This window comes from Meriones unguiculatus, chromosome 14 (assembly GCF_030254825.1).
Source record: "Meriones unguiculatus strain TT.TT164.6M chromosome 14, Bangor_MerUng_6.1, whole genome shotgun sequence".
Taxonomy (NCBI): Eukaryota; Metazoa; Chordata; class Mammalia; order Rodentia; family Muridae; genus Meriones; species Meriones unguiculatus.
The window spans coordinates 17368129-17391735 of NC_083361.1; the positions used below are offsets into that span (position 1 = coordinate 17368129).

General features: G+C 41.8%; 1 protein-coding gene across 4 annotated transcripts in view; it reads right to left on the reverse strand.

Moving 5' to 3' along the window:
* Positions 1-23607, reverse strand: part of Tnrc6a (trinucleotide repeat containing adaptor 6A) — a 77125-nt gene that overhangs the window by 16038 nt on the left and 37480 nt on the right. For 3 of the 4 annotated variants that reach the window (XM_060366896.1, XM_021655009.2, XM_021655002.2), the window contains exons 5-12: positions 22987-23367; positions 10899-13484; positions 9581-9757; positions 8642-8817; positions 7493-7525; positions 5952-6032; positions 5402-5453; positions 326-468 (exon numbers count right to left, since the gene is read on the reverse strand). In XM_060366896.1, the coding sequence (XP_060222879.1) occupies positions 326-468; positions 5402-5453; positions 5952-6032; positions 7493-7525; positions 8642-8817; positions 9581-9757; positions 10899-13484; positions 22987-23367 (3629 nt within the window). The remainder of the gene's footprint in view (positions 1-325; positions 469-5401; positions 5454-5951; positions 6033-7492; positions 7526-8641; positions 8818-9580; positions 9758-10898; positions 13485-22986; positions 23368-23607) is intronic. The other variant, XM_060366895.1, reaches the window with a different exon arrangement.

Consider the following 23607-nt stretch of genomic DNA (forward strand, 5'->3'; position numbering starts at 1 on the left):
AAGTAGAAGGGAGAAATCATTTCAGGAACAGAGGAGAGGTCACATGACATTCCAGCACCAACAGGAAACAGGTAGAAAACAGAAGAGATCAGATTAGTGTTAATTCTAGAGCACATAAAAAGAGCCAAACACATATTTTATGGGATCAAGAAGAAAATATAAACACAACCTCTATGCTAAAACTGAGATATAAATGAAACAATAAACTAGAACTCCATTAATAGGAAAGGCGCTTACTATACTTTTTATATTACAATACATTTTTCCTAAATATTATGCTATTACAAGTATGGTTGATTATTCTCAGAGATTATAAATATTGTACCTTATCAAAATAAGGATTGCGCTCCATGGAAGACTCTTTGGAAATCTGAGGCCGAGAACCAGGGCCTTTCCCGACCGTTCGATTGTAATCACCAATATTTAGGCTATGTTTATCTATCTCCATTCGTTTATCTTGTAACATTCCTAATAAATGCAAGAAACTATTATCAGTGGGAAAAGAACAAACTTATTTCATTTAAAAAATTGTATGTAGAAAGCAAAATGCTCACTTCCCAAAATGAAACAATTTCTGCTTCAACAAGCACATGTAAAAACATTTCCATTGCAGAAATTCTATCCCTTATAGGTAATACTGGATTTTAAATAGACAATACTATCTTATGAACCAATTAGCTTGAAAAGGGACTGGTAAGCAGAAAGCAGCAAACAATCTCATTTTAAAACTTCTTAAGCAACCTAAGACATTTTCTATCACCTCTCATCTACTTAATCTTTTACGTGTATGTAGTCACTCTCAGCAACATGGCCATCTCCTGGTGAGGTCTTTCTTTGGCCTCACCAGTTAGGTTAGACTGGCTGGCCAGGCAGCTCTATGAATCATCCTGTGTCTGCCTCTCCAACTGTGGGAATACAGGTGCATGCCATCATGCCTGGCATTTTGTTGTTGTTGTTGTGAATGAACACAAGTCCTCATGTTTGTGAAGCGAGAACTTTAAACAATGGAACATTTCCCCAATCCCAAATATGGCTGATTTTATAATAATTGTAAAAATAATTCCCATTACCAAGTAACAAGATAACAAAAACCACGCATCTATTAAATGCTTACTACGCATCAAGTGCCACTTGAAATGCTTCAGTTACACTAACTAAATGCTTGTAACTTGCTATTATTGCCTCTATTAAGCAGCTGGGGAAGGGAGAGACCAAATATTCTCTCACACCTTTAATCCCAGCACTCTGAAAGCAGAGGCAGGTAGATCTCTGACAGTTCAAAGATAGTCAGTTCTAGGACCTCCATAGAGCTACATAGACCCTGTCTCAAAACAAAAACAACCAAACAAGATATTCTTTGCCCATTACCCTCCTCATTCCGACTGTTCTGCCATAAATATGACCTCTCTCAACTTTCCTGGACATAGCCAACCTCTAACCACCTACTGAGCTCAACAAATCTTAGAGAACCTGACAGTGCTCTATCCTCATCATCCTACTGGTCGGGCTGGCATTTCTCCTCTCCATAAGTAAGCCCACCACCGCTTTCAACTTGGGTATATACTGGATTTACTCAGTAGTCATGGTGGAGGGCACTTGATTATGTCTCTGGTCATTCACTCTCCACCAAGGTTTTAGTGTTACCACCTCCATTCAAGAGACTCCCCTACCCAAATACCCCCATATTCAGAGCACTGTCACAGCTCACCTACTTCTGCAGCTACTGTACAAGAGTTCATCTCTTAATTTGCCACATTTTCTCAAGCTTAGAATCTCACTCATTAATTCTCTGCAAATTTTCTATCTGAGATATCTATTGCCATAAAAATACCAATAAAGAAAAATTTTCTTTAAACAGAAACACCTTTTAAAATGCCACAAATTTCTTAAAATACATCAGGTATCAGAATAGTCCACCTTTTAGGACCTAGAAACCCTGCCCTGATAACCAATCATCCCAAGCAACAACCTTCCTCAGTTCTCCCCAAACAAGAATCACCAGTACCCACTCCTACACTCAGGGTAGATGGACACCTGGACTCTTCTTGTCTTGCTATCAAGTCTGCTACTGTGACAGCACTGTGGTGACAACCAACTTCTTTCATGTCTCTTCTTTCTAAATTCGCTTTTCTGGACTGCTTTATGTAACCTATCTAGATCTATATTCTCCGTTTTCCTTAGCCAGAATGGAGGCTTTGCCAGAAGCTGGTCCTCAAGTAGTGAGGGGTGAGCAGCATGGCTTAAGAAGGTCTAAAGCAGTGGTAGCTTCCTCATGCCTCATTGGTCAGCGCAGTCCTGTGGTCAGTTCCTCACATACCTCTAACAGCACTGTAATAGTCTTTGGTGAGTAACGTGGGTATCTGTATCATTACCCAGCAAGTTCCATGACTATGCCACCACAACTTCTCTTCCTTTCAGCAAGCCACTGTGGTGGCAGTTTTGCCTTCATGGGGACAGACACACTTCTGGATAAGAGCTGTTCTTCTCTACAAAGCTTCAGCTAGCCAGTCTCAGAAAAATGCCTTCTCAACTGTCATGTGTACCTCACAGCACTGTGTCAGGCCATCAAGTCCTTCACAGCAAAGGTGTGGTAACAGGCTCAGGATGCCAAAATTACCTGTTACTACCACACAGGCTGTCACCTGAAAATTGTTAACCATCTAGGTGGTAAAGCTTATTGAAGACTTGAGTGATAATGCCAGTTTGGGGGAAGCAATCTCTGGTATAAATTCTGTTCTGTAGGACATGGTCTGTAGGGCTCAGTACATCAGAAACCACAGGTGTGAGGTAGGGCTCTCTCGGGGATGCCCAGGCCTCTTACAGAGCCCCTGCTTCTGCTCTAGTAACTCTGCTGTTTAGACCCTGGCCCTGGACAAAGCTTCCAACAAGACAAATCTGGACCCAGTGAAACAGATCATAAAGCCAGCCACCTGGAGAGTCTGTGCCCCAAATGATATAAGCAGGCAGGCAGGCAGGCAGGCAGGCAGGCACAGAATCAGTCTATGGGCTGGAGCAAACAGCACTGAACAGGAGGGAAAATGACGTTCTCTCCCTGAGGGAGAGCAGTTGTCAATGTTCTGGAACCCAGGGAATTCTGAGTTGCTTCTTAGTATTTCTCTGCCTTGTAAAGTCACTTATAACCACAAAACAGGCAGAACTCTTGAGGATATAGGTTTGAGTGAACCTACTAGGTAACTTAAGGTAACAGCTCCAGTTAAGAATGGGTAAGAACAGAGTAAGATATACAAGAAGGAACCACCAATGCAAATGATGAGCTGTGAGCAACTAGAGAAAAATGAGGTACAGGCTTAGTAGCCCCAGCTTGAAAATTTGAGACCTGAAACTGTGTGTGTGTTGCTCAAGGTATAGGTTTGAGATTCTAGACATTCAACTGGTGATCTGTGCAAACACTCTCAAAACCAAAACTTCAATATTTGAAATGCTTCTGGTTCCCACCTGAAACCACCTTCAGTGTATCTCATGTTTCCAACTGGTTATTAAATTTGTATGGGCCAATCATTTTCTTTCTTTTTCTTTCTCTTTCTGCTTTATTCAAAAGTTACTGAAAGTTAACTCTTACTTAATCTGAACTGCAGCATCATTTCCTCAGTGACAGACTGGCTCTTGGGGGTTGTCCACCCATCCTCCTCACAAGTAAACAAGCTGCTGTGTGATGTGTATGGCATGAGTGTGGAGTAATTTCACCACTGTGCTCAACTTCAAGAGTGTACAGTAGAATGCAATTGCTATTTTATTTACTGCAGCTCAGTACCCACTCCTACAATCACCATTATAAGGGGAAAAAAATGCATTTCTGTCCTTTATCATTATCTTTGCTAGTTGGCACCAAAGCTGTGTGCGTAAGGAGTTCAGGAGAGACACTATCAGAAGAAAGGCCTGGCCCCCAGTTCAGTGTGTGTGTGTGTGTGTGTGTGTGTGTGTGTGTGTGTGTTTTCCTGTAGCCCAGGCTCCTGGGCTCACCTCATCAGAAGGCAGTAGCTGCCATCTGGCACTATATAGCAATGTAGTGTGCTTCCGGAATAACATTTTTCCTGTGAGTGGCACTTCCCCTCTTCTCTGAGGGAGGAAACTCATGCAATCATATGCAGGTCGTACCATAAAACCTGGTACGAGGCCAAGATCTCAATACAAGGTATATCATCAGTCTCTTTGCCTATTATAGGCAACCCACTGATACACTCACTCCTTGTTAATTAATAATTTCTAATTTATGCTCATCTTTCCTTATTTTATTATACTCTCTCTCCTGACTGTACTATCTTCTCATAAGCTATGAAGACAAAGATGACTCACATTTCATCATACAATCACCTGTGCCTTCCATAGTCAACTATTAATAATAATAACCATCAACTTCCCTTGAACCTAATCCTACTCTCCACTAAATTAATCTAGTCATCCATTTTCTGTTTCAGTCTGGAGCTCTAAAAATACCAACTAGTTACTACAACGTCTCCCACTGGTTTTTCCACCTGATATATCTTCTGGCTTATTCTCTGCTGCATATGTATTTATGTGCATGTGTGCATTTGTATGTGCGTGTTGAAAGAGGGGACTATCTGAGGAATGGACCAGTCGGGAGGGGGGAAAAAAAAAACCCAGAAGCAACAGGAACTGATAGAACTTATGAAAATACTATAATAAAACACATTTATAAAAGCAAAATCCTCTGTAATTCCCTATGTTTTGAATGAAGTAAAAATATCCAAACTTTTCATTAGCCCTCACCAAGTAATCCAGCATCTTCACCTCAGTTGGGCTGCTCCACCCACTCTAGCCTGGTTCTCCTTCAACCATGGCTCTTAAGAGTTCTTGTCTGGGGCTGGAGAGATGGCTCAGAGTTTAAGAGCACTGGCTGCTCTTCCAAAGGTCCTGAGTTCAATTCCCAGCAACCACCTGATAGCTCACAACTATCTATAATGAGATCTGGTGTGCTCTTCTGCAGTGCAGGTGTACATGCAGACAGAACACTGTATATGTAATAAATAAATTTACAAAAGAAAATGTTGTTGTCTAGGTCATAGCGTGCTTGGCGTTTCTGACTATGGTTGAGATGTTTCTGTCATTTACCTAAGTCTTGACATGCACAGTCCTCTGATCCAGATGATTAAATCCTGCACCTCAATAACCCTGTTAACCCCTGTTGATGGGACTCTGGGAACAGACTGACACAGTACCACTTGAGATGTGCAGTGATGTGTCCCTTAAAGGGACATCAAAACTCACTTTATTCAAGCATGCTCACAAAGTACAGCAGAGTCTGTAGTCAGGAGCCAAGGCTGCTCCCTTTCACTGACTGAGGGCTCTTTCAGAAAGACCATAACACAGCTAGGCTTGTTTATCATTGATAAAAACTCAGAATGATCTAATTTTCTCTCACCTCCAGAAAGATCCATCTTATTGCTCTGTACATTTTCTTCTGGTGAGTCTCTCTGAAGTAAGAAAAACAACAGGTTAGCAAACTTTATCAAGAAAAATAAAAAGTGGAGAACTTTTCTGTATTTCGTCATCTGAAATGTAAGCAGATCATAATTTTTTTTATTTGTCTGTATTTATGTGTGTTTGTACATATGTACAAGTGCCTGCAGAGGCCAGAACAGAGCTTCAGATGCCCTGGAGAGGAAGTAAACGTGGTTGTGAATCCTACCCATGGGTGTTGGGAACAGGACCCTGGTCCTCTGAAGAGGAGCAAGTACTTCTAACTATGCAACGGTCTCTCTGGCCCTATTCTTAAAAGTATTACTTTGGTTTAATATATTTTAAGATGTGCTCACAATTTATAACATTTAAGAATTAAAGCTTGTTGGCTAATTTTACTCTAATAGTTTAAAGACAACAATGAGAAATAATTTTTAAGAAATAAAATAAAACTGGGATAAATTACAAACCACCACTAAAGAAGGTGTCAGCTGCTAAGAAAACATACTTACCGAAAAACTGATATTTGAAAACTGTTTAACAAATGGATTTATCCATGCGTCTTCTTGTTTGTTTCCACCTTTCATCATTCCCTTTGTAAAATAAAAGAGTAGAAAAGATGCCATGGCAATCTCTAATTATCTGGACATAGTGATGGACTAATAAAACTTCAAAGACAATTCCCAACTCCCATTTTTAGCCAATACTTCTTCCTTCAATCAACTCTTATCAGAGTTGTTAACAATTAAATAAATAAACTCATTTGATTTTCAACTTCCTTTGCTCCAGGCCTCTGGTATAGCTGTAATGTACAGAGAGATCTCTAAAGGCAGGCAGTCAGAAGGAAAAGACAACAGCAATGGAGGACCACGGGGTGTTCCCGCCTCACAGATGGCCCATGCCCCCTGACATTTATTTAAGCTTTTGGAATTCTTATACCAAAGTAAAAAACAGTACACAGGTTCTCAGGTTAGTCCTAACAAACCAATTTAATCATGATATGAACGAACACTTCAGTGAAAAACCAACATTCCTCCCCAAACTAAGTATTTCCACATAATATTGACTTCAAAAATTTCAAATTCTGTTGCTTAAAAAAAACAAAAAACAAAAAAACAAAACCAAAACATTTTGACCAGCAGCTGAACTGCTGTGGTGGGCTGGGCAGTACGTATTACACTGAGAACTGGCAGCAGTCACAGAGGGAAGCTGGAAGCCACAGAGACCTAGGCCTCACATCGATGTGATGACCAAAGTACCTTCTCAGTGTATTAATGTCCTTTTTCCAGTGCTACTACCTGTTCCTTCTGACTGTGAAACAAAGCATAGCTTAACTCCCCGCAAAGGCAGATCTCTAAAGCCAGCCCCTAACCCTCTCCAAATATTCTGAAGGTATCTGATTTGATTCCTGTTCCCCCTTAGAGTTCTTCCCGTGGTCTGAACAACTGCCAACCTCTGCCCCTTCTATTTTTTTCTCTACCTTTTATTATTATTATTATTAAATTTCCCCTTCTATTTCTAAATTCATTTCTAACTGTTTTCCTTTCTACCTGGGATGACGTAGCAGCAGCCTCCTGAGATCCCTACCTCTGGTCTTTCCTCTATTCTAACTGGTATTTCACAACATTAGACAGCTCTCTTTAAATACGTTTAAAAAGCCACTGAAGTTGCCTTCTAAATTTCACTGGCTCCATGCTTAGTAAACACTAAAGTTCAAGGGTTTTGGCACGGTAAGGACAACACTTTACTTATCCTTCCTTCCTTTAACTAGAGGCAGCTTTGTGACTCTTTAGAAATATTCCATTCTATCAGGCCACCCCAGGCATCTTCCACATCCCAGCACACACCTGTGTGGAGCTTGATAGCCCATGAAGCTCACCTGATGCCCCACCAAAGACTAGGAGCCCCTAACGGGGCTGCTCTTCAGTGTATTTGAACCCCAGCACCAAGCACAGTACCTGGCACACAGCAGAAGCTAAATAAGAGTTTGCAGTTGCTTTCTAAAGAGTTTTACTAGTAGAAACAAAGGAGAAAGAGTAAAAAGGCTACACACCCTTTCCCTTCTCCTTTTTTTGCCACTCAGACCCTGTAAGGAAAGACAAAGTCATAAAACAGCATGGTCCAGTGGGAAGAACAAGGTTTTGAATCGCAAGACCTAAGCTTAAGTCCTTGCTTTATTGCTTACTAGTTATGCAACTATGGGCAAGTCATCACCGTTTCCAGTCTCAAATTCCTCCTCAGTATCCTATCTCAGAAGGTTATGAGGATCAAGTGATTATGTAAAACATGTATAAGCACATCATCAGCTACATGGTCAGGCATCAATAGGCAAATCCAGCCAGATGAAAAAATTATAAAATGAAAATGGCAGGTCCTAGACTTTGAATCCCAGGATTAAAAGGGAACAACCTTGGCCTTGAGTTAGGCCAGATAAGCACTAAATATTTGACTCGTCAAGGTCCAAAAGATAATCATTCTCAGGTAGGATGATGAGGACATTTTAGAGTCAACTCGTGAGACTGGGTACCTATTTTGAAAGATGTCTCCAGGAGAATCTACCTCCAACCCCCAACCCCCAATACTACTTCCCAGGACCCAGGGGTTCCTAAATCTGGCTCTACATTAGATATATTTGGCAAGCTGGTGCAATTTCCAAGACTTCGGAAGACCTTGTATAGCAGACTATGTCTTGAACAAATGCAGCCCATTTCTCATGTAAAGCCAGGTATGGGAATACTCGGCTTCCTCCTAGGGATTTTCATCACAGGACCTTGGGGATGAGGAAGGGACAATGATGATCTGTGAATAAAGAGTGGTGACTCTTGGTAATGGGAAAGTTGGGACTCTGGGTAAGGAGGTGAAATGGAAGATGGAGATGAACTGGCAGTGGAATGGAGAGTCAACATGGAGATTTGCCCTTCTCTTCATCCTCACCACTGCTGGTACCACCTGGGCCTGGCGTTGCCCCAGGCAGTACTGGTGGAGCTGAGGAGGAGAGAAATCCCAAGCTGTAGCAGTGGGGAGAAAGGAAGTTCCCGTGATCTTACGTTTGTCTAGGTAGCTGCCCATTCAAGAGGCTATATCTAAGTTGGGGCTGCCTGGACTGTACTGACTGCCATAAATGGGCAGATAGATTAATTTTCTGTGGGTAAACTACCTTTGAAATTTAAAGTTTCAAGAGCAAAGCTCTTGAAATGTATACCTTTGACGACATCTTCTTAGTATATGGTGGCCAATTTAAAGATGAGTTAAGCTCTTGAGATGAGTTACTGTTCCACATTCCAATCTCCACATCTTCCTCCTCTTCCCAGCCAGTGGGGCGACTTCCAGGCAATGGCATATCATCACCACCCCAGCCATCTTGCATAGATTTGGGCCCTGATTTGTAGATTTGTGAAACAAAGACAAAGTTTAATAAAACAGTTCTTCAAGAGGTCAAGCATATTTCACAGTATAGAGACATGGACCTAAACAAAACACAACTTTACACCCCTTCTCAAATTCATGCAACTGAAAAAGTGTGATTATACTACATTGAAAGTTCACTGGAAAGAACTTATTTTCATTAGAACATCCAAGGAAACTTTCCATGTCTTCACAAATCAGAGGGTTTCTAAACATGGGCAATGGTGGTTTCTTGTGTGTACCTATTTAATCTTGAAAATGATACAAAGGGCAGAGGGTGCATGAGGCTCAAAATAATCAATTTTGTATGTTTTCTACAAGACTGATCAAAGAGTACTGAAGCCACAGGTATCAAGCACCTGTCTCCACACACACAGCCCTTGGGATTCCTACAACATGTCCTGAGCCCAACATGGTAAAGGAACAACATACACATGCATCCCAGGGTCCTTCTCATGTAAGATTTGATGGTTTGGACATGTGTCTTATGTTACACTATCTAGTCTCTGAAGTTGAATGGCATGAAAGCTGCTAACATCAGTTTTAAATAATCCAATGAGGTGAGAAAGAATTTAGATTGTTGTGGAGGCTACTTAAATCATTAGTAGTTACAGTTTTGGGAAGTATATCTACATTAGTGGCAATTTAGGAGGACTAATCCATCACTTATATGTAGTTCATGAGTTCGCCATCATCACCACTACAAAATGGCTACTAAAGATCACAGATGACTTACCAGATTTGTTTAATGATTGTGGACCAACAGAGCTGGAGCCCCATGTGGATGTGTTGGATGCCGCAGTAATGGGTTCTCCCCAGCTGGGCCCACTGTCTATGGGCTTACCCCAGGCTGAAGTACCATTATCCACCGTTGTGGCTGGAGTAGAAGGCTCCCCCCAGGGCTCACCCCAGCCTTTAGAAAGTGTGGGAGAAGAAGTCATCAGCACAGACATAAGAAGGCACAGCGAACAAAGGGAAGGAAAAACACTTGGGAAACGAGATGAAGACCTACACATTCACATCCTGAATGATGCTGCTGGGACATGCCAAGAGGCACATTTTAGGTCAAGAACAAATTATTCTGCACTAATATAATTTAACTGTATACTGTTTTAACCTTTTATTTTTTTTTCCCAAAACTGTCTTCTGGTGCTACGGTAGATTCTTTTGAATAATTTAATTATAGCAAATCATCTGCCTCTGAGGATGAAGTTAGGTCCACAGCACCTTAGCACTGACTATATGAACCAACAGGTAAGCAGCCTACTTCACATGCATTGGCTAATGTTCCTTTAAAAGTACACAGGAGAAAAAAAGTCCACACCATCAGGTTCAAGTGGTCTAAAAACAAACAAACAAAAAAAAAGAAAGCCTTAAGATACTTGCCCTAAAAGTTAAAAATAAATCAACAGACTAGACTCATATTAAAAAAAAAAAAAGGAAAAACCCCACAAACTCAATTAGATACTAAAAGAAGATTTCACGAAAACATTGCCATTTCTCTCCAACAAAGTATTACTCAATAATACCCCCATTAACAAAGGCAACACAGGCCTGTCACGTGTAGAGAAAATGTTGCCTTACCAATTTACAGAGAAAAGAATTTGCGCAGTATAGGAAAGGGAAAGTAGGAACATACTAGAAAGATGCAGCACGAAGTTTCAGATGCACACTGTACATCCACTATTATCTCAGGAGACACAGGCGACCTAATGCCCAACTTAGAAAACTCCTTACAAGGTCAAATACAAAACCAACTATCTGGACTACTGTACTCAGGCACTTGGCTTTACTATATTTCAGTGGTAAAACCAAACTGTTGAGGCTTGACTCAGAGTGACTGAGAGAAGTTCGAAACTTTGCCGCTTAAGCCCTCCTACCAAATTCCTAACAGGAATAGAGTAACACTGCCAAAGACAGACTGCCTGGTGAACAGGACTCCTAGAGCACAGCTGAAAGGCCTTGATGTGCATTTGTTAAACAGAACTCATGACAGTATGTCAACACAAAACTTGCTTCCAGAATACTACTGGAGCCCACATGGGAACGCTTACCAGAGCCACTGCTCGCGTCTTGGCTTGAGACAGCACTCGCAGCCGGCAGTAGCCGGTGCGCCTGCGCTTGCTGGTCTGAGCGGCTGCTGCTGTCTGGGGTGTTTTTGTTCCACATGTTCACATTTTTGTAGTTGTATTTGCTCGGATCTCCCCAAGCTGAAGTTCCATCGTCAATCTCCATTTTTCGTCGTATAGATTCTGGGGATGGCTCCTCCCAGCCCGTGGGTTCTTCCTCCTTTGTTGGAGCTGGAATAGGTCCCCCCAGCCAGCCGGTACCAGGAGGCTTGCCTGTGGCTGCTGGCATGCCCCATGATCCAACAATGTCTTGTTGCTTGTTCCAATCTGGAGAACTAACTGGTTTTGATGAATCTCCCCAACCTAGAGACTGATTACACTTTGGAGGCTCTCCCCATCCCTGGGAAGAATTAGGTTTAGAAGATTCATCCCATCCTGACGAATTATTTGGATTTATGTTATTTCCCCAAGTAAAAGAACTAGTTTTACCAAGTTCGTTCCAACCAGAAATGGACCTATCACTGTCACTACCTCCTGAGCTGGATTTCTTATTAGCCTCACCCCAGTGGTTACTCCTGGAAGTGTCTCCCCAGTTATCACTGGCAGAAACGGACCAACCTTGGTTTGACTTTTGTCCATCACCCCACCCCTGTTTGTTCTTTTGCGAATCATTCCATGCAGACTTCTCTTCTTTGCAATTCCCCCACTGATTGCTCTTGATCATTCCTGTAGCAGCAGAATCATCTTCCCACCCCCCCTGGCAGTTTGAGCCTTTGGAATCTCCCCACCTCAGAGTAGGTTTGGGATCGCCCCACCCTGATACAGATGAGGTATCATTGCTATTAGGGCTAGTCTTATCTATACATGCCCCTGAGTTAAAAGTCTGTGTTGCAGAGCTTCCCCAGGCCTCTGTCCCATTGTCAGTCTTTCTTTCCCCTCTTGGTGATGTCTCTGTATCCCAGGCAGTATTCTGCTTAATAGGAGTCTGTCCCCAACCAGAGTTGGACAGGACACGTGGATCTAAGTCAGTTCTGTTTACAATGCTTTGGAGTAATGTGTGCTGATCAATTTTTCTTCTATCTCTACTCTGACTTTCCCCAGTTACTTTTTCTTCAAGGCGTCCAGTGCTCTCTGCACTACCATCACTCTCCACTGTGCCTCCTGTTTTGGCCCACACACTGTTTTGCTCATTTGTCTGAGATGTGGCAGAACCCTGATCCTCTTCCTCAGTAGATTTCCATCCATTTGTAAACTTCTTACCATTGCCATTTGCACTGTCATTGGAATGCTGATTGCTAGGCAGTTTGTTCCATTCAACACTGGGTAGACTAGTGCCAGTGCTCTGTGCAGGACTTCCCCATCCTCTTCGACTTCCTCCAGAATTCACACCATTTCCACTTCCCCATGGTGAACTCTGGGAATTCACTGTCCCAGGCTCCCATACACCTCCCCCTTTATTTGTGTTAACTTGAAAGTTAGTGCCTATAGGCCCATTTATGCCAGGCTGCATTAGAGTTGCATTCACAGTGTCACCATTGGCTTGGCCATTAGGGCCTGCACATTTGTCGCCAGAGTAATTAGAACCATAGGCACCCCATGTAGTACCGTAGGAGCCTCCAGTTTTTGACTCTCCATTACTAAGGTGAGAAAGGGAAGTGCCATTCATAACTGACGGAGCCTGTATCTGAGGATGATTCATTGTGCTCACACGCCAGGCCCCTGGATTACTAGTAGGCAGTTCACTATTCTGTACTGAACCGGAGTTTGGTAAACTAGAGGTCATAAAGTTAGTAGTGTTATTTGGTCCAGTCGTTTCAGTGGTGATATTCTGAGGTTGACCACTGAATGAAACCTTCTGTGTACCACTTACTTCAGGCTCACAAGTTTCCTGAAGGCTACCCCAGGTACCATGGGTAGAAGAACCACTGACTTTAGAGTTGATACTCTGATTGTTAGGCATCTGGCCTATGGTACTACACTGAATATTGATGCCAGAACTCCCACTCCCTACAGTCCCTTTTAGGGCAAGTCCATTGTTTTCTAATACTGGCCAGGCACCATGGTTGCTAGCTGAATTCAAAGTGCTTGGATTTAACCCTCCATTTGATGAAGAACTTACAGTGCCCCAAGCATTCATTCTATTGTTACTACTACTTTCTGATTTGCTTTCAGGAGCATCCACAGAGACCTGACATGTGCTTATTATGGCTCCATGGGGGAAGCCCCATGGCCCGGTACTACTTCCATGGCCCACATTATTGCTGCTGCTACCAACCACAAACTTGCTTTGAGAACCGAGTCCACTGCTGTTCCGAAGGCCTTCTTTTTCACCACCTGTGTTCCCTGAAGCCATGACAGTGATGTTTCTCTCTGACTCAGAACTGGAGGCAGAATCAGCATCCATGCATTCTGAAGGCAACTCAGGATCACTGCCAGGGGCTGAGGGCCATGCTTCTTTTTCCAACAAGTCGTTTACAGCATTCTTACAGCTTGTGCTACAGTCACTTGTAGAAGACACAGGTCCCCGCTGGCAATTTTCATAATGGGATCCTGAAGTATTATGATTTATATCTAGGATAAAGGAGAAGTACAACCATTTATAAGTGCTAACCATTTCCAAAATGGTATCACATAGGTTGAGAAAAATGACAATCCACTACAAATACACATAGCTCTTCAACATTAGCAAGATGCCCTCACAGAATGGGTACAAGGCACTGGTTATCTTCCAGCCACCGACTCTCCATGTTCAGTAATTTCACAGGCAGAATTCTGCTCTGCTCAACACCATACAGTACAGCATGGAGCAGGAAGTCCCAGAGAAGTACTGCTCAACGCATGAACTAATAACATCCCAACAAACACAAGAATTCTGAGTGAGAAAGACTAGGTGGCAGCGATGAATAAGGGCAACCCAGGCTCAGAGACCTAACCTGGGGGAGGGGGGAAGAAGCAGGATGCAGGGTAAAAGCATCTCCAAATGATGTGGTTTCCTAAAACAGCTTTCCACATGACTCCTTTGGGTATTATAACAATTCTGTAAGAATCCCAAAGCCTTTTACATTGTATTTCTATTTTATTAGTGCATACATTTAAATACAGCGTTACACAAAGCAAGGATATTAATTTTAGGCAATTCCCGAATTTACTTTTATAGCCATGTTTATGAAGAGACAACAGGGAAAAAATTGATATGTTGAAAAGTCACCAAATTATGAACAGTAGCTCAGCAGCTGACACTGACGGCAGTAAGAGACCAGCCATCTAACCAAGTCTTAGACTTACTGCCATGTAAATATCATCTAGTTTTATTTACTTTCACTCTTTGCTACAGACAGCATCACTATAGTGTTTCTGCTAGATTGTCAGTCTATCGCACTGTAAGACTCTGGTGGGTAGAAATGTATCTATGACACCAGCTACATAAAACATTTGCATTTAGGCTGTCTTGAAGGACAGCCTACACTATAGTTCCCAGTGGGTGTGGGTCTAGAAATAAAGTCTCACTACTAGTGTGATTTGCTACTATAAATAAATGATTCTGCTTGCACTACTTTCTCTCAAAGCACAAATGCTAAGAAGCAAGTGGTGAAGAGGTACAGGAACTGCAAGAAAAGCAACTAGAGAAGGACTTATAATGTACCCAGTGGACATAAGCCAATAACTGCGAAGTGCACCACTGATCCCTTTTACAACTATTTCATCAGACAGCTTTCAGTAGCTGGTTATGGTCACACCTCTAGTCCAAGCCTTGAGGAGGCAGATCTGTGTCTGCTCTGTGACTCAGAGTCAAGCTAAGGTTATATAGTTAGAACCCTGTCTACCCCCCAAAAAGGCAGCCAATGAAGTTTGTCTTCTCTCAGTGCTCATGAGAACTCCATATGAAATGAACGGAACCAAATAAATCATTCTCCCTGGAAAGAAATAATTCTATATTGCAACACACAACAACATCAACCCATGGCCAGTATTCATTGCTCCACAGCAGTAGCTCTGCAAACCTCTGCGCCAAGTCCTTGTGACAATTCTAGAATACAAGCATTAGCCCCACTTTGTATGTGAGACACCAAGGGACAGAAGCTAACTTATAGAAACTGAGTTTTACGTCAACTTCACCAAGCTAAAATCATGAGAGGAGGAAACCTCAATTAAGAAATGTCTCCAAGCTGGGCACGGTGGTGCACAGGAAGGCAGAAACAGTGAAATCTCTTGAGTTTGAGGCCAGCCTGCCTGGTCTACAGAGCAAGGTCCAGTACAGCTAGGGCTAAAAAGAGATCCTGTCTCAAAAAACCAAAACCAAAACCAAAACCAAAACCAGAGCCAAATAAAAACACTGCAGAAACTGGGTGTGGTAATACAAGTTTATGATCCTAGCAGTTGAAGAAGGACATTTACAAGGGGAAAATTACCAAGAAAAAATATTTTCCTATATTCCAGGTGTGTGTGTGTGTGTATATGTGTATATATATATATATATATATATATATATATATATATGTGTGTGTGTATATATATAAGTATCAATGGAGAAAATATACTTAAAAGTCCTATATAATTAAATTAGCCTTTATTGCACAGATAATTGCCACAGAAACTCAAAACCTGAAGTAGCAAGACTCTGGATTTAAAGTGTGTAACAGGATTAAAAGTGCCTCTGACATTCCAATGTAACAGGTATGAGAAGATCGGGCCTCAGGTTCAAATAGAGGAACTTACTAAAGAAGGAATCTGCAGGATCACAGAACAAACAGCAGTAAACTGAGACTGATCGTATAAGCACGAAAGCTAAACGAAAAGTCAAGTCAGGAACAGAACCAAGAAGAAGCCAAAGATACAGTGAAAGTCAACATTTTCAACTTGTAGGAGAAAACCAATGTTTAGTACTTGGAAAATGTTTATTTAAAAATAAGACAATAAATCAAAAACACCAAATTATTAAAGTTTTAAGAGTAAGGAGTGGGGCTGGAGAGATTGCTCAGAGGTTAGGAGCACTGACTGCTCCTCCAGAAGTCCTGAATTCAATTCCTAGCAACCACATGGTGGCTCACAACCATCTATAATGAAATCTGGTGCCCTCTTCTGGAATGTATGCATACATGTAGACAGAAATACTGTGTAAATAATAATAAATAAATCTTATTTAAAAAAAAAAAAAGTAAGGAGTGGTGGGCTCCAGAGATGACTCAGTGGTTAAGAGCATTGGCTGCTCTTCCAGAGGTCCTGAGTTCAATTCCCAGCAGCCACATGGTGACTCACAACCATCTGTAATGGGATCTGATTCCCACCTCTAGTGTGCATGAAAACACAGCACTCATATACATACAATACATGAATAAATAAATAAATAAATAAATAAGAGTAAGGAGGAAAACACAATATTGGCAAAAAAAATTTTTAAAGATTTTTTAAAGCACGTGTGTATATATGTATGTAAATATGTACAAGTGTTTCATCTGATGGATGCCACAGGAAGACATCAGATCCTAGTAGAGATGGTTATGAGCCACTATGTGGTTGCTGGGAATTGAACTCAGGTCCTTGGAAGAGCAGCCAATGCTCTTAACCACTGAGCCATATCTCCAGCCAAAAATTTTTTTTTTTTTAATTCATAAAAAAAGAAATAGGGCTTTGATCCCAGCACTTGGGAGGCAGGTCAGTAGTCTCTGTGAGTTCAAGGCTAGCCTGGTCTACATAGTAAATTCCAGGACAACTAGAGCTAAACAGATAGACCCTGTCTCAAAGAAAAAAAAAAAAAAAGGAAAAGAAAAGAAAAGCAAAAGAAGGGAAGCCAATAGTGGTAATGATGCTATAGAAGCTAGTACAGGAGCATGGACAGTTTCAGGTCTGCCTGGGTTACAAAATGAGGCTTTGTGTTAACCCCCTGCCTTACCCCACCCTATCCCAAAGAAACCATAATACCATAAAAATAGCCAATTTGATATCTGACAGATCATGGAAAGCAGCAGCAGCCGGCTGACACCTGGGAAGGGGTTCCATCACCTCTAAGGCTATATTACATGTGTTCTCAGACTCTGGCCTTGACCACACCTGAAGATATTGTGGTAATCTAATGGTTTGCTGTTGTTATGTATTCTTAGTTATGTTACACAAATAGGGAGAGGTGCCTTCAGTAATTATGACCTAAAACTCCATTTTAAACTGTAACGCACTTGATACTTTGAACAAATCCTAATAAACAAATTGTTTTAAAAGCGGATTATCAAAGATGACTCTCAAGGCATTTTTTTATCATGAAAATGCTACACTGTAGCGAGGGTAATGGTGCGAAAGGAAAACAACAACTCAGGAGTCACAGAACAGGAAGCTGATCAGACACGAAGGAAACCCAGTAGAACCAGGAAGCCAAAGCCCATTACTCTAAGCAATGCGGAGAGGAGAAAAACATCCAGGCTTCTGAGTACAACATGACCAGGACTTTCCCCCAAGAAATAGTGAGGAACATTAAGATCACAAACCCCCATATTAGCAGGAAGAAAGGAAGCATTACTGAGTAAATGTAAAACATAAGGTTTTATACAATGTGGTGCTACAAACAAAGATTCTGTTAGAGGCACATTACTAAGAAGTGAGATCCAAAACGCCAACAGTGCTGGGCATGCTAGTGCAAGCTTTTAATCCCAGCAGTGGGGAGGCAGAAGCATGAGGATCTTGTGAGTTCGAGGCCAGCCTGATCTACAGGTTGAGTTCAGGACAGCCAGGGCTACACAGTAAGAAAAACAAACAAATGCCATTAGCATCCCACTCAGAATAGTTTTAGGAGAATGGGCCAGCTCTAGCTCTAGCCCCACACCAAAAAGAATGAAACTCTGCGCTGGGAATAGATAAGCTAAAAGTCTGTAGGACAGAGCCACAACTGGTGACAGTTAATGACTGATGAACGAAACCACATTCTCAGTAAGAACTGCAGGATGAGATTGAAGGAAATTCATACATTTTTTTCCTTATAAATACTCAAATGTTTGCTTTTTACCTTAAACACTTTAAGTCTCACCAGAACAAAAAGCTTCAGAAGTAAAAAGTACTCAAGGCTGATCATGTTTCAGCAAATAATGTTCAAGAGTGATCACCACCTCTGGTATTCCATCCAGCCTTTGGTCTAGGGTCAGAGAACTTTTGATCCAGTTAATAATTTCATGGGCGGGATGGGGCTAGAGCTAGTACACTCTTCTAGAACTAATGAGTGGGATGCTAATGGCATTTGTTGTGGCAACTATTCGATTCTGCTGATGTAGCCTGACATCAGCCACAGACGGCATGTCAATCAGAGGGTACAGGAAAAGTTGCTACAAGCTGCACGTTGCTCTCGACCAGATGTTGAATACTTCAACTGTGGCACCTGACAGTACTAAGGGGAGAGGGAAAAAAACAGGAATCCCGAAGTCCAAAACGAGCACAGCATGGTAAACCAATGAGTTGTGAGTTACACGGATGAAAACTCAAGAATGATGTAATGATTCTCGATGGGTTCTTGGATGAATGGTTTGCCCATTGTTTAAACCAGGGGCATCAAGAAGTGGTATGAGTTCATAGTGAGAATCCAAGAACCTATTCTTAGCTGAAGATTCTGGAAGACATGACTCCTGAAATGTGCAGAACATAAAACAAAGCCAGGAAAGAGTAAAACCTCAGGGCTGGTGACAGAAACTGGTAAATACACAAGAGAAGCAGAAGGTACAGGAAAAGGAGGGATACAGGACAACAGAGAGGCCAAGCAGTGAAGGAGCTTTAAGAAAGAAGTGATTAGGGAAAAACAAAAGCAGAACTAAATACAAACAACTTCTACTTAGAAAAAAATAAGCACAAACAACACCTCCTTAGAAAAAAACTTTGAAAATGACACAAAACAGAACTCACAGTTGAGTATCTTTAACAGTCTGCATCCTTCTATCAGAGGCTCTGGTCCGTGAGCAAGAGCCAGTTTACAGAGACTAGATACTAGACAGTATAAGCCATTCCTTTAAGAGCTTTAAAAACAGGAGAATAAAATTTTTCTAAGAGTCTTATTAAAGGCATGGAGGCTCACATGGAATCCCAAGCAAGTACAGACTACAGTGTGTGCACAGGTGGAGGGAAGGACAAGTGAGAGCTGGAAGCCTAAGTTACATGTGCTTTGGAAGAGACCAAGAAAAGGGGCGGGGTGCATTTCAACCTTCAAACTTTCAAAAAGCTTAATGCCCTCCCAATTCTTGCTCATTCACCATTTCAGTTTAAATGTCTTTGAGGATTTTTTGTTTGTTTTGTTTTTCCCCAGACAGAGTTTCTCTGTGTAGCCCTGACTGTCCTGAAACGCACTCTGTAAACCAGGTTGGCCTCGAACTCAAGAGATGCACTTCCTCTGCCTTCCCGAGTGCAGGGACTAAAGGTATATGCTGAGCATTAAAAAAAAAAAAAAAAAAAAAAAAAAAGGAAAGGAAGGAGATATTTAAAATACAGCAGAGTTAAAGAACAATTTAATAACCTAAGAATGTTCTGTAACATTTCATCTTAATAAATATACCACACAGCAGTAAGGAAAGATTCTTTCTCTACTTTACAGCTCTATTTTGCCAGTGGAGAAATGAAACCTTTACATTTTATATTTGAATTCATCCCTGAACAATATGGTACGTGCTTTTTAAACTTTTACACCATGAATACACTGCTAAAACTTCCTTAAGATGCCTAGCAGGAATGTGATCATCAACTATTAGAAGATGCTGCTGAATTAATAGTTCTGAGGCTGGGGGTGAGTGATATCGGGGTTAAAACTGGAGAGGAAACCACCCTTAGTCTCAGGGCATTAAACATGAAGTGCCATGATGTTCACCACCTCACTTTCCAATGGTTTAAGCATAATGGACATGTGCATGTATGTGTGAGAGAGGAATGAAAAAACCATAGTGAGTCAACTAAGAATGCTTCAGCCCCTTGAAGTGGAGAAGAACATTTGCTGTTCTGGTCTTTATAACTGTACTGCATGGATTGTGTCACGAAGATGGAGAGATCAGAGCATTTTTGGCCATAACAACAGTTTTCTATTGGACCTGAGTGTTATTACCACCACGGGAGTCTTCCAACTCAGGCTATTTGAGCAAGAGTGGGATCTGTCCCGGCTACAGCAGTCAAGTGCACAGAAGCAGTCTGAAACTGTGTGTGTTTACTATTCCTACTGTGTGCATTATATGTGAGTGTGTGCACCCACGTGTCAGAGGTCAGAAGACATCTCCTATCAGCTTCACATGGGTTCTCAAGATTGAACTCAGACTGTTAGTGTTACACACAGTACAAATACACTCCATGCAGGATCACAATGACACATAAATAAACCTTTTTAAGACAAAAGTGCAAATCTCATCCCTCAGAGTGTTTCAGTTTTGTAGTCTGCATTCACTAATAGCTTTGGGATTTAATGCCTCCAAAGAAATGCGGTGCCCTACTTGCCAAGCTCTTCTAGAAACAGGGAGGAGGATCTCCTTCCTCGATGTCTTTGAAGGCTTTTTCCTAAGCTCACACCTGAGACCTTACATCAGGATGCAACCTGCAAAACCTGATTCCTCTGACCCATACTCATTCTGTGTCTGTGTCCCTGATTTTGGATGTGTGTGGAGGACACAGGCTGATTCTGGGTGTCTTCAGTCTTATTTTCTTACACAGTCTGTCACCAAATCTCAGCAGGGTCAATCTGGCTCAATTAGCTTGTCAGCAAGTCCAAAGGACCCTCCTTTACTCTGTCTTCCCAGTGCTAGGATTACAAACATGCATCACTCTATTTGGCTTTGTTTCATAGGGTGCTGATATCTAACTCGCTCTCATGCTTGCACGGTAAGCACTTTACTGAATGAACTGTTTCTCCAGTCCCATACTTATTTTTTGAGATACATGATTCTTGCACTAGTGCCATTTCCGTTTTAAAAATAGCCTTGTTCTTTGCTTTCCCAAATGGAAGAAACATTCATAAAATACCCTAAGTATACTATGTAACTTCACTGTCTGTTTATTATATATCATCATACCTGCCTCATAATATGTACTCAGGCATTTGCTGAATAAGTAATATTCTCCTAAAACTTCAGTAATGATTGCTTGTGCTGCTAACCAATACATTTTTTTTCCAACCTGGCTTCCCAAATAACATTCAACTTCTTAATTACCTACAATCTGGCCTACATACAATGCTTGAAAAAAAAAGTAGGTCTTTCTATAAACGTTAGGGTGTGCTGGCTAGTCTTATGTCTACATGACAGGAGTTATCCGAAAGGAAGAAACATTAATTGAGAGAACAGTTCCGTAAGATCTGGCTGAAGGGCATTTTCTTAATTAATGATTGATGGGAGAGGGCACAGCTCACTGTGGGTGATGGGACCCCTAGATGGTCCTGGGTGCTGTAAGAAAGGAGGCTGAGCAAGCCATGAGGAGCAGGCCAGTAAGCATTCCTCCATCATGGCCACAGCATCAGCTCCTGCCTCTAGGTTCCTGCCCTGTTTGAGGTTCCTAACCTGACTTCCTCTGATGATGAACAGATATAGAAGCATAAACCAAATAAACACTTTCCTGCCCACCTTGCTTTCTGGTCATGGTGTTTTGCAGCAGCAACAAAAACCCTAAGATATAGGGATGAGAGAGTTTATTTCACATTTACACATCAGGCACTAGGCTGACTGCTTTAATGGCTCATACAATTTAGACTTCAAAGCACCCTTATAAGGTTGTGTATTAGTTTCTACACTGTAAGTTCATAAAAGGTATGGAGGCATGTAATGGAAGTTCTGGTTTCTTTGTAAACTCAGTTATGTTATGTAAATATGCTTTTGTTTTAATCCCAAGTGTGGGATTTTAGCTGGGCTATAGTTTGTCCACACCTGTTAATTGTCTCCTGTGGAGCGTGGCTTTTGCCAGCTGGTAACGGCCTTCCACACGCAGCACAAAGAGGGGCGTTGCCTAGGACTCTGACAGTATAAATGTGAGAGCTGAGAAAGAGGTGTGGCATTCGGTGCTGGCGTGTGGTATGCAGCAGTTTGAGAGACCAGAGACCAAAGACAAGGTGGTGGTTTGGAGCAGACCGACAGAGAGAAACGCTTCAGGGTGCAGCAGCATGGAGGAGACTACTGGCTGTGTTTGCTGTGTTTGATGAAGATTGGAATAGAGCCCTAAAGGACATATTGACTCTCAACCGCCACAGAAAGTAAAGGGGCCCTGTCTCCACCCTTAACTTCTCTGACCTACGTAGGGTTGGGAGGTTGGAAGGGAGGTCAAGATACCCCAAGTAATACCCCTAAGTATTTACTAAATACCCCAAGTAAAGTAGAATTTTAAAAATAAGCACTACAAGGGCACACATCTTTAATCACAGCACTTCAGGGGCAGAGGCAGGTGAATTTCTCAGAATTCAAGGATAGCTAGAGTTCCAAGGTATGACTCTTTTTCAAAGGAAAACAACCCAAAACAAAGAAAATCTCATTAATTAGTTTCTTGGTCAATTTCACACAGGGATACAGGAAGTAGGTCTGTATCCTTCTAATGATATGCCACTCTAGAGACCTAAATTAGAAATGTTGTCCCTTTCCTTTCCTATCACATCCAATGTACTGCCAGAAAGCACCAGTGGCTATGAGCATAGCTCTGGAATCAGGCAGAACCTGACTCCAAAATGTGCTGTTTTGTATGTACTTCACTAGCTGTGAAGTATCAAATATATCTTAATACAGATTAGTGCTTGGTATACTTAAAAAAGAGCATTCAGGCAGCAAATAAGTAACTGCCAGGGATGTTCAAGGATAAAGATGATAGCTACCTTGTGTGGGGCTGCTGAGGAGTAAATGTACGAATTTGAGGAATACAAGGAGCCAGGAGGCCTCAATTTTAATCACAAACTTCTTAAAATATGGGAAGACAATATTCACTTTCTAAGTAAGACAAATATGAAACTGATGTAAAGAATTCGCCACTCAAGCTCCCTATTCGGGATTCTAAAATCAAAGCCCAGTTCTTGGTACACGAACCATGCCACCAAGAACTATAGACTCAACATTGACTACACTGCCAACGAGTCCTGTTAAGAAACCTCTTTTCTCACCTGACTGGCTTTTGCTGTTCTGTACCTCTCCGTTATTTTGCAGCTGTTGATTTGTTACAGCAGTGCTCTCTGATTGGGGGTTTAACACCTTAACAGCAGATCCCAGGTTTGCTGCTATGACAGGAAAATGCTGACCCCTCTTCAGAAGCTGTTTATGTTCTTGGTGGCGAAATCGTGGAGGTACTTCACGAGGATATCGAGGCAAGGCCTGTGGCGGCTGCTGCTGCTGCTGTTCCTGCTGCTGCTGTTGCTGCGGCGGCGGCTGCTGATTGCTGGCTGTAGCTCGCTTGGCATTATTATTAGTGCTGGTTGCTGTAGAAGTGCCGTTATCAGAGTTGGCAGGCTGAGGCTGGCTTACAGTGGGCTTTATCTGTTCTGGCACTAATTCCAACAAAAGAAAAGAGGTGGAAAAAGATTAGCTAGTGAAGTATATCTTACCTTCAGACTCAAAGGCACCATGAAAACAACCTGAACAGAAGCCTTAAGCATCAGAACACCCTCATTCAGAGGGTCAAGTTTCTGAAGAGATGCCACTACCTGGAGTCAAACTTTACTTTTCCTGACAAGTGCCTCACATCTACTCAATTGTCCACAAGGGTGGCTGTTTGACCAGGATGATGC